The sequence below is a fragment of the Lissotriton helveticus genome, chromosome 7 (genome assembly GCF_964261635.1).
Source record: "Lissotriton helveticus chromosome 7, aLisHel1.1, whole genome shotgun sequence".
Lineage (NCBI taxonomy): Eukaryota > Metazoa > Chordata > Amphibia > Caudata > Salamandridae > Lissotriton > Lissotriton helveticus.
Window position 1 is genome coordinate 1,517,454,492 of NC_136068.1, and position 13,890 is coordinate 1,517,468,381.

The following is a 13,890-nucleotide window of genomic DNA, read 5'->3' on the forward strand; positions in this document are numbered from 1 at the left end:
AAAACACTAGTCTCTGTGGAGTGTAGAAAGGTCCTGCCCTATTATATTTTTTTTACTCACATGGTGTCTTTAGAAGTATCAATTGTTTATGCCTATTTATTTAAATATTTCTATAGCGAAAATGATTTAATAAGAAGCTACATCACTTATTTGAGAATATACAGTTATACAATACTCCAAAGCAAGGACCGGAGTACCTACATATGATATCTCAGTGGGTAGAAGCAGAGTAATGATGAAGGACAAGAAGTTATTTAATGCTTTATAATTGCTGATTATGTAAAAAAATTCTAGTCTCAATTGCTTTGTGTTTAATGCCAAGATTCAATAAGAAAAGCTCAGTATCTGCCATAACAAATTTGACATCAAAGAAGACATGTAGCATACTGAATAAAATAAGTTCCATCTTGAAGAAAACCTTTGGGTGCCTATTTGATTGGAACATGTTGACTCTCTGGTCCAGTATCAACAAAGTATTAAACCTAAGTACTGCTTTACTTAATATTGGGTCAAAGTAATCCTTCCTATTTTAGCAAATCACTTATCTCTCCATTGTCCTCTCCCTCACTTGTAGATGTAGAGCAAGAGCAATTATGTAAGGCAAAAATAAAATTGTCACTAATAAACCAAACTCTGTGAAAAGAAGCAGAAAAGGCAAAACAAAGCGTATGTTGACTTTTTGTCATGATTAGCACATACAGTAGCACATTTATATAATCTTATTTAGTTAATCACTACCGTATATATTCTCAGTTCAGATAGATATCTAGACCTGTAATTGAGGCTTCATTGTGGCTTCATAAATGCTATCTACGAAACTTTCATATTTGACAATAATCTGTCAGAGAGGTAATTATAATCGCCACTGCTGCAAAGAACAGAGTTGATAAACAATTAATCATAGGATTTCCAAGAATGAAATTGTAGAAAGATGAATACAAGTTGAAAGTACTAATAGTCCCCAATATTTCAGAGAAGAGTAGTTGCATCAAATTCTGACTTTGTAAAAATAAGTATAATTCCTTTTTGATAACCATACGTCCTTTAAAACTAAAAGACAAGTGGATTAAGTATCAATGCCTTCCTGCCAACTAGAATGCAATTTATAAAGAGGCATTGTGCTAACAAACCCACAGCACAATTCTTTCACGAGTCAACTTTTCAAAGTGTACATTTTAGTTCTGAAGGATGGTCTCAACATTCCAACTTTCCTACATGGCTGTAAAAATGTCAGTTTTCTTATTTATAAATGTAAGTCAATACAAATATCAGTTTTATGGTCAGAAAGGACTTAAAGCTGGACAGGAGAAGGTCACCTAATGAGAACTTGTTCACAATGAATGATACATCTAAGACTTGCAGTGCATTATGAAGGATCCTAAGTGCAGCGCAGATGTAATGTATAGCTAATACGTAACCACTGATAAAACATCACTGCTTGGCTCTTTAACATATAGATGTATTCCTGGGGGATAGTAGATCATGCCAAATGCCTCATATCAAGACATATTTAGGAAATAAAAATGGCTTTCGAACTTACCATGTTACTCTGATTAAGAATTCAAAAACGTTATGTGGCTTTTCAGTCTCTTTTCAATGAGAAAACATATCTAAACTTTTGAAAGCACTGCTGCAAAATTGCACACAATAGTGCCCTGGACCCCCATCCAGGGTCACCAACCTTAAGATCTACAAAGACATTCTCAAAGCATTTTTCTTATTCAGGAATATAAAACATTGACACATTTTCCATTCCAAAGCCCCAATGATATTCTACACAAAAGTGATTTCTTACGTTGTAAGAAAAAAGGTGTGCAACCTTTTCTCTTCTTTGTAACAATAATTTTCTAGGTTTTGCTCTTGAAATCTCACTTGTAAAAAAAAAGAAAAATCACAATTCATAAACCTTATTTGGATGGAAAAACAAGATTGCTAATATACTGATGTACTCTTTATAAAAATGTATAATATTTAAATGGCATTGACTCAATAAGGAAAGGTTTATATGTTTTTGGAGAAGTCCCTCAAACTAACTTCCATAATAAACCGGGTGAAACAATTCTGTACTACACTTAATCACAATAAAGAGATTCCTGCATAGTTTCTTGTTGTACAGGGATAAAACTAATGTCACACTTTCCCAAGAAATGCCAAGGTCCACAGAGAATGTCTCTCCAAAGGAGATTTCTGAACTTGTAAAATCAATAATGTAACCTTTTCTCTCCTTTGTAACGTTTAGAACAATGATTGTCTAGCTTTAACTACCTATATTCCCACTTCTAACAATGGGATAATATTACCATCTCCCAATTACACATTCCCTTCATGAAGGTAAGTCAGTGCCGTTAAGATCCAGATGAATATAACCATCACAGCCTCTCAAGTCTGCAAACGTTCTCAGCTGAAAGACTGCAGTACTGCCAGCAGAAAACAACAAATGAGGGCATGCTGTTAGCATGTTGGTCCAGAAATGGGTGGCTGAGCGAACAGCTCCTGCAAGATGGCTAAATGTTATTCTGGAGCGGAGGGCAAGCGAGTCCGGGGCTTCGGCTCTTGGGAGTCAGTGGTGTCTGGAAAAGCATGGACATCGCTGCCGCTGTTCCAAGAGGTTGAGCGGTTAATAGAATGTCTTCCTCCACCGATAGGTTGTGTAGAAATTGTGTCATCTGTGGGTGAAAGATTATAAAATATTTACTATTAGAGTAGTACAGGTTTGCTTGAAAATAATCTGTCTCCCTGTGCTTGGATGTTAGCTGAGTTGTGTTGTGAATAAGGGGGGTGAAGTTTCATTGTGCAGGATTACATTAAAATTCTGCAAGATTCAGGTAAATTCCGTGAGGGGCCAGAGTGTGCATCACAATATGCAGTGCATACCCCTCGGTGCCCTTACATAAGTATGTAAGGGCACAAAGGGTTATCCACTTCAGTGCATACCACATATTATCCTTATGTACTTATGTAAGGGCAGCAAAGACTATGTACTGCAGTGCAGACCCCTTGGTGTCCTTACATAATGATGTCAGGGTGCCGGGGGGTACCACCCTCGGTGCCCTTACATGAGCACGTAAGGGCACCAAGCGATATCCACTCCAGTATATACCACTCAGCATCCTTACATACTTAAATGTAAGGGCACCGAGGGGTATGCACTGTAGTGAATACTACTCAGCACCCTTACATAAGTATGTAAGGTCGCTGAGGGGTATGCCCTGCTGTGAAGTGGTTTAAATAGGGGTGGAGGAAGGAGCAGTCCCGCTAGATTTAAAAACCAATCCAGATTAAACTTTATCTGCTGCGGTTGTTAAACACAGAGGGACTGCTCCCTCGTCCAGCCCTGTTAAATTAAAAACCACTGCAGATTAATTCCGTCGGTGGTGTGGCAGAATTTAATCAAATATTCCGTGGTACAAGAGTAATGCGAAGGTCCAAATTCCTCCAGTTCCCCAGTGGAATTAGAATCCTGCCCTCCCCTAGTTATGAATCTTGCTATCACTTTACAGTTCTGACACAGCTGAACTACCAAAGGTTAAAGAGTCCACAAACTGATTGCACTAAAAACTACCATACAATACCATATGGATCTTTGGCAGTTCCACAGAGTGACTTCTTTGTGAGTAGGTACTTACATTTGGTGATATACTTTGCTAGTTAAGGTGTCTCTTTTTGTTGGCCTGCTTGGCCCTCAATTTCATTTCATGGGTAACATTTATGCCAGCACCTCAGCATCCATCATTCATTCATGCCTTCTCACCCACGTCTAAGAATGACATCCCATATCGGAGTCAAATAGTCAAAAAGTAAATTGCATCATTCTACACCTTATACTATTAAAATGTTAAAAGGGGGGTTTGAACCCAGAGGAAGTACCTTAGTAGATTCTATTGGGTCGGATTGACATTTATGAGCGAGAAAGATTAAAATGCACATACATATAGTCAATAGGGGATCTCAAAATCCCACTGTTCTCTACTGGTAAGACCAGCCTGGAAGTATGCCTTACCCTCTCCTTTAAAGAAAGAAAGGTTGTCACTCTGTTCACAATAATTGGCCATTTTACTACTGGCAATAAGTCTACATTGTGTTCCTGTTGGTGATCAGAGTGTGTAGAAGATCTTTTGATCCTTACGACTGCTTTGCAGTTCTTTTTCTAAATGTAATATTTTTCACAAGCCTTTTTGTAACATTACTGACAGTGTTGGAATCGTGTATGTATGCCACAAATATAGGTTTTATATTGTGGCAACACATGGCCATTTTGGAGATGCTGATCTTTCTCTGGTTAAATTCAACAGAGGTTCACCAAAGAGGCAAAGGGAGATGCACAGGTGGGACTACACTGTTACAGAGGGACTTGTTGCTACATCTTTATTGCCCTCTTCTGTTCAAGAAGTCCCTTAGAAAAGGTTTCAATCATAGCAATCTGAATGTACAAGCATTCTTCACCCACAGGACGGCCATACTCTATGTAGAAGCAGCTTCTAGGAGAATCATGCTGTTGGTTATTGACATTTCTTACATTTAAGCAGTAAATTTGCAAAGAGTGAGAAAGTTGGTTTTCAGACATTTCTGTTGTGAGGGGCCAGACAGAGTGATGATGTGATATGGCGTTTTTCAGGATAAGCAAACAAAAAGGAGCAAAAGAGGGAAAGTAGCCAGGTTGCCTACCATTCATGGAACCACAAAACACAAGACCTGGTTACTAGGGAACACTATTCTTCTTTAAGATAACCGGGGCAGTCTGAAACTAACTCTGCCCAGAAAAGCTGGCTTCGCCAGAATGACAGTCCTATCTCAAACTGGTGAGTATCAACCAGCAGATCCCTTGGTGATGCTTACGTGAGGTACATTTCTGACCTTTCACACCTTTCTTTTTACCTCTCTGCAGTTTCCTTTGGTGTTTTGACAAACAATTTAAAATTGTGAGCACTGTGAATGAGATACGATTGGCATTCTGGCAAAAAGCCAGTTTTTCTGGGCAGAGTTAGTTTCAGACTGCCCTGGTTATCTTAAAGAAGAATAGTGTTCTCTAGTAACCAGGTTTTGTGGTTTGTGGTTTTTCAGGATAACCCTGGATGATGAACATTTCATAAGTAGACCGTGGAGCTTATGAACAGGTAACATATAAAGAGATTGATTACCTTAACGAACAGAAGGGGAATTAGAGATTATGTACTGCTGTACATAAGCAAGAGCTGATATGGGCATCTGACATTGTGTGGGATCTTTTAGGTGGCAAAATATGTCATAGGGTGAGGGTGATAGGGGCAATCAAGAGTCTATGAGGTGATAAGATGCTCATGGACAGATGTTAGACTATTTGATAGTAAGACTTTCTCTTGGATGTAATGAGTTATGTTTGGGCTGATGAATGAGATTCTAAAATAGTGAAAAATGCATGAGCAGCTGGAGCTTCTTTTTATGTCTGCTTTTGGTATTCACTGGCAGGAGATTCCTTTTAAGCTGGTGAGAGAAATTAAGAGCCATTCAGAGAAAAGTCTGTGCTGGTGGTGGGATTATTGAGTTCTTGAGGGGTAGGTATCATATAATACAGTAGATGTAGAATTAATGAGGTGACCAGAGAGATATTAGCAAATATAAAGCACAAAATTTCATGAGCTGCTGTCAAGATTTGTGAATTTATTGGAAAACATTGTGTGATGTGCTATGACATATTGGCATTCTCTCGGTACTTGAGCTGGTAAAGATGGTTTATTGAGCTGAATCAAGCTAGCCCTTGAGTAGTGTGAATAATAGGGAATTCTTGAGCTAATGTAGAACATAAATAGTTGCTGGGAGCTTGATTGGAAAAAACATTAAGAGTTATCAGGTGCGTGTTAGATAATGAGCTAAGAATGCTACACTAATAGTAGCATACTGGATATTTTGGCGAGTAGGAAAATCTTGTGATGAAATTCATTTTTGGGTCAATACATGAATGCATGGATTTCTGGAGCGTTCAATACTTCGTGTATGGCATTCATGGGTGGATATTATAGCAGTCCTTACTTGAAGGTTTCTGTTACCTGTTTCTAATGACCTTGTTAAGTCTCACTGATATGTTGAAGTGGTTAAGAAGTTGTGAAACTGTATGAGTTTTTGATGATTTTTAATAAGTGATTGTGAAAATCAAAATCCAATGGAGCATTAATTAGCTCATGGGCTTTTTATGGTATTCCTTAAATGATGGAAAGCTACAATATGATAGACCTGTTTATTCAAAAATATAGGGTGGTTGTAATCATGAACGGACTGTGTCATTTGTGATTCTTTTTTTTCATGAACGATTGGTAAAGTATGGAGTTATGGGTCAGTGGGTGAGATCATGGTTTCTGAGCATTACTTATGAGCAGATCACAAATTTCATAAACACCTTGGAGTAGTCCTATGGCAGTTCATACCAGTCACATCTAACTTCCCCCTCTTTTCTTTTCCATTGGCCTTTCTTGATACCCATGTTCTTTACACCATTGTTACATCACTTGATTTCAACCGTTCCTTCCTTCCTTGATTAGTCTTATTGCCTCCTGCCTCATCTGTTTGATAGACATCTCCACCACCACCACCACCTTCTCTTCCTGTCCTCACACCCACTTGTATTGTCTTCACTCCTTCCCAGTTCTGGATCATCTTATTTCACCTGCAGGTGTTTTCTGAGACTTGACTTTGTTGTTTGTTTCCTCTTGAAGTAGCATCTCAAACCTCCGCACGTCTTCCAAGGACATGCCTGAAACCAACAAAAAAGATGGACCTCAATTAAACACCACATTCTAGTCCTAAGGACACTGAGAGTGCACAAGATGCCACATATGTTGGTATGAACTGCAGTGCATTTGAGAGCACAAGCTATTGCATTGGGACCACTCTCTTCACATTTGCCCAGAAACAAATGCATTGATCTGATGCAGAATCAAAATCCTATCCTAAGCAAAAATCACATAAACTCCCTAGTGAATACTCTGACCATCAGCAATCAATGAGAATACAGCCTAAATATACGAGGTCAACAATCTAAGGATGTTGAACTCACAACTTACCATGGCACCTCAAACCTTATAAGTTGTCAAAGTAGAATATTTTCTTGGGTTTGCTTTTTTAAAATTCTTTGACAGTGTATTAAAAAGAAGGCAGACATTAAAAACAAATCTTCACATTAAAAACACCTCTCATTTACCTGTCCAAATCCCCCTGTCCCTAACATTTATTAGATTGTGTATTTCGTTACATATTTCCATGTGGACATTATAAATACATTTCAAATATATTGCAATACCAATGTACAGGCTGCACCTAGATAAGCAGCAATATAATAAATAGCACATAACATCTTTTCATGCTTTTCCATTTGCTTTGCACACTTCCTTGCCGCTTGACCCCATCCTCAGACACAGTTTTACAAAAAGTGTCAGTAACTTGACTTGACTTGACTCTAAGGAAATAACTAAGCCACCTGGGGGCAGATGTATGAAGCTTAAATGGGTTCGCAAACGCCGAAAATCGGCGTTTGCGAACTCATTTTCGCTAAATGGTATGTATGTAGTAAAATTGAGTGCAAAATAAGAAATCGCCAATTTGAGATTCCTTATTTTGAGATTGCATTTAAGGAATCACAAATTTTGCGATTCCTTAAATGCAATGTTAGAAGCACCCAAGTTGTGCGATTTCTCATTAATAAATCGCAAATTACCACCAACTTGAAGTTGGTGGTAATTTGCGGTTTCTTTCACAAAAGCACTTTTTTGCATTTGTGAAGGTGCCATGTGGCACACATATATGCCCTTAGGGCATGTATGTGCGCCATATGCGCACATATGTGAATTTCAGGGGAGCATCATTATGACACCCTTGCACCCTTGAAATTATTCTCAATTTGCGATTCTCAAATTGCGAATCGCAAATTGAGAATAACTTCACATTCATTCCTATGGGCCTCCTGGCCCATAGAAATGAATGGGAAATTATTCCTTAATTGCAATTCGCAATTTGCGAATCGCAATTAAGGAATTTTAAGAAATCGCAAAAAAATGCAATTTTCTACATACATACCAATTTGCAAATCTCAAATAGCGATTTCTAAAAAATCGCTATTTGAGATTCGCAAATCTCGATGCTGATACATCTGCCCCTAATTTCTGGTTTCAAATGCACTCTACAACTATTAAGGTCCAATTCACCAATCAACAACAGAGCCAAACGTGCCTGGACCATAAAGAGTTCACACCAGCCCGAGTCCTGAGGAGTCCTCACATATACAGGAAGTCGAAATGCATTGACAGAATGTGCCAAGGGAAATTGGACTACATACCCAGAAACAATATGTGCCCTGCTACTATCCATGTGTGAAATCCAGGGAGGGCCTAGACCAAAACTGCGTTCACACCCTTGTGAAGGACATTCAAAGTGGGGTGTATAATAATCTGAGTACAATCTCCCACGTGACTTTAAGAATATTCGGCTGGTGTTTAAAAATTATTTCATACCCACCTTTTCCATCTTTTGTGTAAGTAATTTTTGACCTGGGTCAGGTATTTGTACCTTTTCATTTGACATATTAATGAATGCATACATTGACTTCATCTGCAGCATATTATTGTTTTACTCTATTTACACACATTTTGCATATTAGTGAAGGTAATCACCTTATAGGGTTCTCCTTCTTTTTGGGCGCACTAAAAACTGTCATTTTTAATGATAACAATATGCAATAGAAAAAAGCATGACAAAGAACAGAATTTGTGGTCTTACTTGTACAAAAGACATCAATACATTAATCAGTAAGATAATAAACTTTGTTTGCTGAATTACCAGAATGATACAATAGATTGCTGTGTAAAGTACAGTGAATAATTGAAAAGTATATCATGATATCCATTATTCATTATATACAGCTTGATGAAGGTTGATTCAACTCTCAGCTTTTTTCCATGTGTTTCGCAAGTCTCTGTCCCTTAAGCCTGTCGTCTGTTTGTCACACAGGGTTCTAGAGGTTCTCATGCTATGTTTCAGAAGGTCTCTTTTCTACCACTAACCAGTGTCAACCTTGTTTTTCCACTGCCTGCTATGCACTGTGGCTCTTGATCATGGCTCAAGCTCAGGCTCTGATGGCCGTACAGCCCTGACATGGTAATTTTCCTCAATTATCTGACTGACAAGCTGCAGTGCCTTCAAAATGCTGGCGCCAAGACACTGTTCCATCTCAAGGTTAATGACCGTAGGTCACAGCACAATCTGACCCTATTTCTAATCTAGTAGATTAACATACTATGAACCAGTGACAACTCTATGTTCCTCCAAAATGAATGTGCCCATGGTCGAGAACCTAGAATGGGTGGACAAATTACTTCTGTCCAAACTGCCTAATCATCTCTGGAAAACCACTACAGGTTGAGGTGAGCTCCGGATTTTTTTAATGGATTATTCATCCTGTAGGTAGTATTTATGACCAACAAAATACTCTAACATTAACTATTTTCTTCAGAAAAGGTACGTAAAATGGTCTTTATGTAATAATCTTGTTGAGGATCTAATAGCAGAGATTGCTCAAGTGAACAGAGATAGCTGGCAAATTGTACTGAAAAAAGTACTTTGTATCCACGTGCTCACAACAGTTGTTGAAATTAGATTACTGCATCTACAGAGATTCTCTCATGTGCCTCTCTACCAGTTGAGATGTACGGCTCAAGGTAAATTTACACGAGTGAATCTACATGTGTAAACTTACTCCTACTATTTATAGTAAATTCCCTACTTTTAGCTATTCTTTATCTACAAGTGGACATTTACTACTAAATGTAGACTTATATGCTTCCACACTCTGACTTCAGGGGTTGGAGCCTAATTTACAAGTATGAAGTTAGTACTAGTAACTTTTCACAAGTAGGCATAAATATGTGCCACCAGCGCTGAGAGTTCCCCATAGTAAAGCATAAGAAAAGTTGAAATGTTATTAAACATAACACAAAATATTAAAACCATTTTTAAACTAAATATTAATGTACATATATTTATATATGTATTTTAAATGCAGAGCAATGGTTTTTAAAATGCTGCAGCACTGTTGAATTATTTTTTAATTAAATATATTAAATTAAATTATTTTGTAAAATATTATATGAAAAACGAGTCAAATGGCTATATTTATTTATTATGTAGTTACCCTTGCTACAGGTTACGTACAGAATTATTTTTGTAATCAATTAAAGTTACATTCATTCCTAAATTCAAACAGGTATTTAAAATATTTAGGAAATTTCAGGGGATCCTCTGGTCAGTTGAACCTGTGGTGCACAGTTTGTTAATTTTTCTTTTGTCAATAAATGCTTTCAGACTCCAAAACAAAGTGAAGCTCCAAGCAATAGAACGTGCCACAGCCAGGCACCATGAGCCAGATAACTCATAATGAGGGCCTTACTATTGCAGACCCTATTGGATGAACAGGTTGAAAGATGTACAGTGAGTCAGCTGCCCTGGACCGTCTGTAAGCCCTAACAGACTGTGATCAGAGAGGTGTTTCAATTGCTAAGGGACAGTGGATAAGGAAGAATATACTTTCCATGTTCCGTCAGAGGTAAAGTAAAAACGCATCTCACTTCAAAACCAAATTCAAAAGTGGTAGAAGTTGCTTTTGTACAAGTTTCTTTACCAGAACTGTTTGTATTGGTCGCTGTTAGTGGTACAAGTGTGTAATAGGATTTTGCTGAATCTAAACTAATGTCTCTGCAAACGTAGGGCCAGATTTACTATTCTTTTATGCTGCGCCATTAAGAAACACAGGGGCAGATTTACTAGCCCCGTACGGCACATTTGTGCCGCCGTTTTGTCACAAAAGTGACGCAGCGGCGGCGCAAAGTCAGCGCCTTGCTGCGGGGTATTTACAATGTGATGCATCTGTGTCAAAATCCTGCGCCAGCATGAAGCAGGCGTAAGGATTGACGCAGCATGCTAGGCATAGGGGCACCCCGAGCCTTGCTGGAGCTGCGTCGTGCTTGCGACGCAACTCCAGCAATGTGCCAGCTTTCCACCGGGGGATGCGACACGCATCTATCCATCTGTTCGCCACGGTGCACCGCACTGTAAATGCGGTGCAACAGTGGTGACTCACGGGTGGTTTGGCGTGTCGCAACTGGCGCATTCCTGCTGAGTAGCAGATATGCGCCAGCAGTTGTAAATCTGCCCCACAGTTTGCTGTGCTGCGTTGCTCGAAAGGGATTCAGTAGAAATGTGTCATTTCATATCACAAAAATATGCACATAAAAAATCCTTACAGGCATATTCTGTGTGTGCTGGAGAATGCTGTAACTGCTCTAGTGTTTGTTTCGATGTTCCATTGAAAAATGAAAATGCTGTTTTAGTGGTGTTATGTAAAATGAATGTGCTTCTAATGTTCATAATACTGTGAATGTTTAATCTCAAACCATGGCCCACAATCTGTCCTTCCGGGTAGGCTAGTGATGTAAATTGTAATTTAACTGCTAACCTTATCAAAATCAGGTTGAATCCAAAGAAAAAGCTTTTCTGCATACTACAATACCTAGTGCATCCCAAGGTGGAAAAAGGAATGCACCTGGCCAGTATGATAGTGATTTGTTGATTGTTTCCTATTTCTGGACCAGTGCAAATGTGACTCCATATATCTGCCTAGAAAAGTAGACAAACAAGGGCCTAAAGCCTCTGGATAAAAACTGCAATGTTGTTTACTCTTTTATGATATTTAATTTCAAACATCTCGGCTGGGGAGAGGCATCAGACTGAGGATCGCTCTCCTTAAGCTGCCCTGACCTGTTATCATCTCTCAGGTACGCACTGCAAAGAATGGGTTTGGGTGTAAGCTAACAATGAAAAACCATTGATGATTTTGTGAAATAATATACTCCTGTACCTTTGCCAAGGTCCACAGAAGTGAATGAGCCTTTGTGTCTCTGAGAAATACACCACCATCCACACCTGCTCTGTGTTTACCTGATAACATTAAACTCTTCATGTAGTACTGCCATGAGAGATAGGGCTTTGCACTTGGAGTGGAGAGGATCATGGTGATAAAATGAAACTGACTGTTCATCTACTTCTGAGGAGTGACTCCATGTTTATGCCCTTTTGTGGCATCTGTTTATCTTATTGAAGAGTCTGAAAATATTGTACTTTGGTCAACTATCACTGTTGCTGTACTTCGGAATGTAGCTGCTCTGTTATTAATGACGAAAACTCAGCATCTTTCCATGAAGAGATTGTCAACGTATGTACTTTAGTTGCTCTCTGCTTTTGACATTACCCTGGCATAATGGGCCAGATGTACAACCCACCAATTTGCGACTTCCAAATTGCGTCGCATTTGCGACTCGCAAATTGGAATGTATAACAGTGTCTCAGACACTGTTAGCGATTCCTAATGGGGTCGCAAATTGCATGCCTCATGAATATTAATGAGGCTGTCGCAATTTGCGACCCCATTAGGAATGGCTAACACTCCCAGGGATGGCAGACCACCATGTTTGGGACTGCTTTTAAATAAATCAGTCTTTTTTTTTTTACATGCGGCCCGTTTTCCTTAAAGGAAAACGGTCTGCATTTAAAAAAGAAAAATTTAAATTTTCTGTTTAATTTTTTTAACGGCAGGCAGTGGTCCCAGGGACCACTGCCTGCTCTTAAAAAATATGTTCTCACATACTCACAAAGGGGAAGGGAGTCACAAATACTATTTTGCGAGTCAGTGACTCGCAAAATAGCATTTGTACATGCCTTTACCATTTTTTGTGGTCGCAAACAGGAGGAACTCCCGTTTGCGGATGCAAAAAAGGGTTGTAAATCTGGCCTGGTGTACTGTGCTGATCCCAGCTTTAATATCCTCATGTTTCGTGATGAAAAAGACACTTGACAATATTCTCAACGCTGCCCACTTTATCAAACCCTGTGTTGAGCATAATGACACTCCTTTGCTTAATTGTGATCTTGTATATTATGCAGATGGTTCTTTTCTCAGAAATAATGAAATGATGTTGGTTGCTTGCAATGCTGTTTGCACTTAACACAAGTCAGTGTCTACCGCAGGCTCACTCTCCAGAAGTGGTGAAACGGATAGCTCATACACATGCTTGTATTTTTGCTATCCAGAAAACTATAACCTTTTTCACCAATTCAAAGTTTGTGTTTAGTGTTGCCCATGACCATAGGCTTTTTTGGGGCCAGCAAGAGTTTCTCAAATCTGCATGGAACCTACTCATAAATGGGTCCAATGTCAAAGGTTTGCTTGATGGTCTCCAGATATTCCTAAATGTAGCTGTTGCTAAGTGTGCTGCCCATCAATCTACCCAAGATGGTGTGTCAGCCTTAGGCTACAGCTCCCAATTAGAGGTGGGAGATAAATTCTGCTCTGTCGTCGGAGTTCTCAGAGTTTTGCTCACATAAAACTCAGCTAAACGCAGTGTAGCTGAGTTTTTTCTCATGTGCAGCTCGCCAACGGTAAAATGGTGAGCGAGAATTGGTGTCTCCTGGCTAGGATTTCTCAATGCGTGCGGTTGCGACCGTTTGTGGTGAGAAAGCTGCAGCTCGAGTAGAAAATCTACTCAAGCAGCAGCAAAGAAGCAGTGCCTACTGGCACGCTGTGTGGTGCTGTTCATGCTGATTTTGTAGTGCAGAACAAGCTCTCCGCAGCTAAAAATCAGTGCGAGCAGTGCGACGTGCTTATTCTACCTGCTTGCGGAACTCCGCAGACTTTGGCACAGTTTTTATGTAACTCCGTACAATACAGCGGAGTGAAACTCAGTGAGTTCCTCCCACTTCTACTCTCAATCTGACCAGTTTATATCGTGGTATTTCCACATCAGTATGATCATGCTGTTCATACCCATTCATTTGCACCTTGCTCAACAGGACTGCTGTGTGTGTTGCATGTCAAGT

At 39.2% G+C, this 13,890-nt stretch overlaps 1 protein-coding gene across 1 annotated transcript in view; it reads right to left on the reverse strand.

The window, feature by feature from the left end:
* Nucleotides 1–2,368: 2,368 nt before the first annotated feature.
* The window catches only part of LOC144770442 (cytoplasmic phosphatidylinositol transfer protein 1-like), a 321,220-nt gene continuing 309,698 nt past the window's right edge, over nt 2,369–13,890 (reverse strand). Inside the window, exons 9-10 of the mRNA XM_078654964.1 lie at nt 6,638–6,724; nt 2,369–2,666 (exon numbers count right to left, since the gene is read on the reverse strand). Of these exons, the coding sequence (XP_078511090.1) occupies nt 2,512–2,666; nt 6,638–6,724 (242 nt within the window). The 3' untranslated portion in view covers nt 2,369–2,511. The remainder of the gene's footprint in view (nt 2,667–6,637; nt 6,725–13,890) is intronic.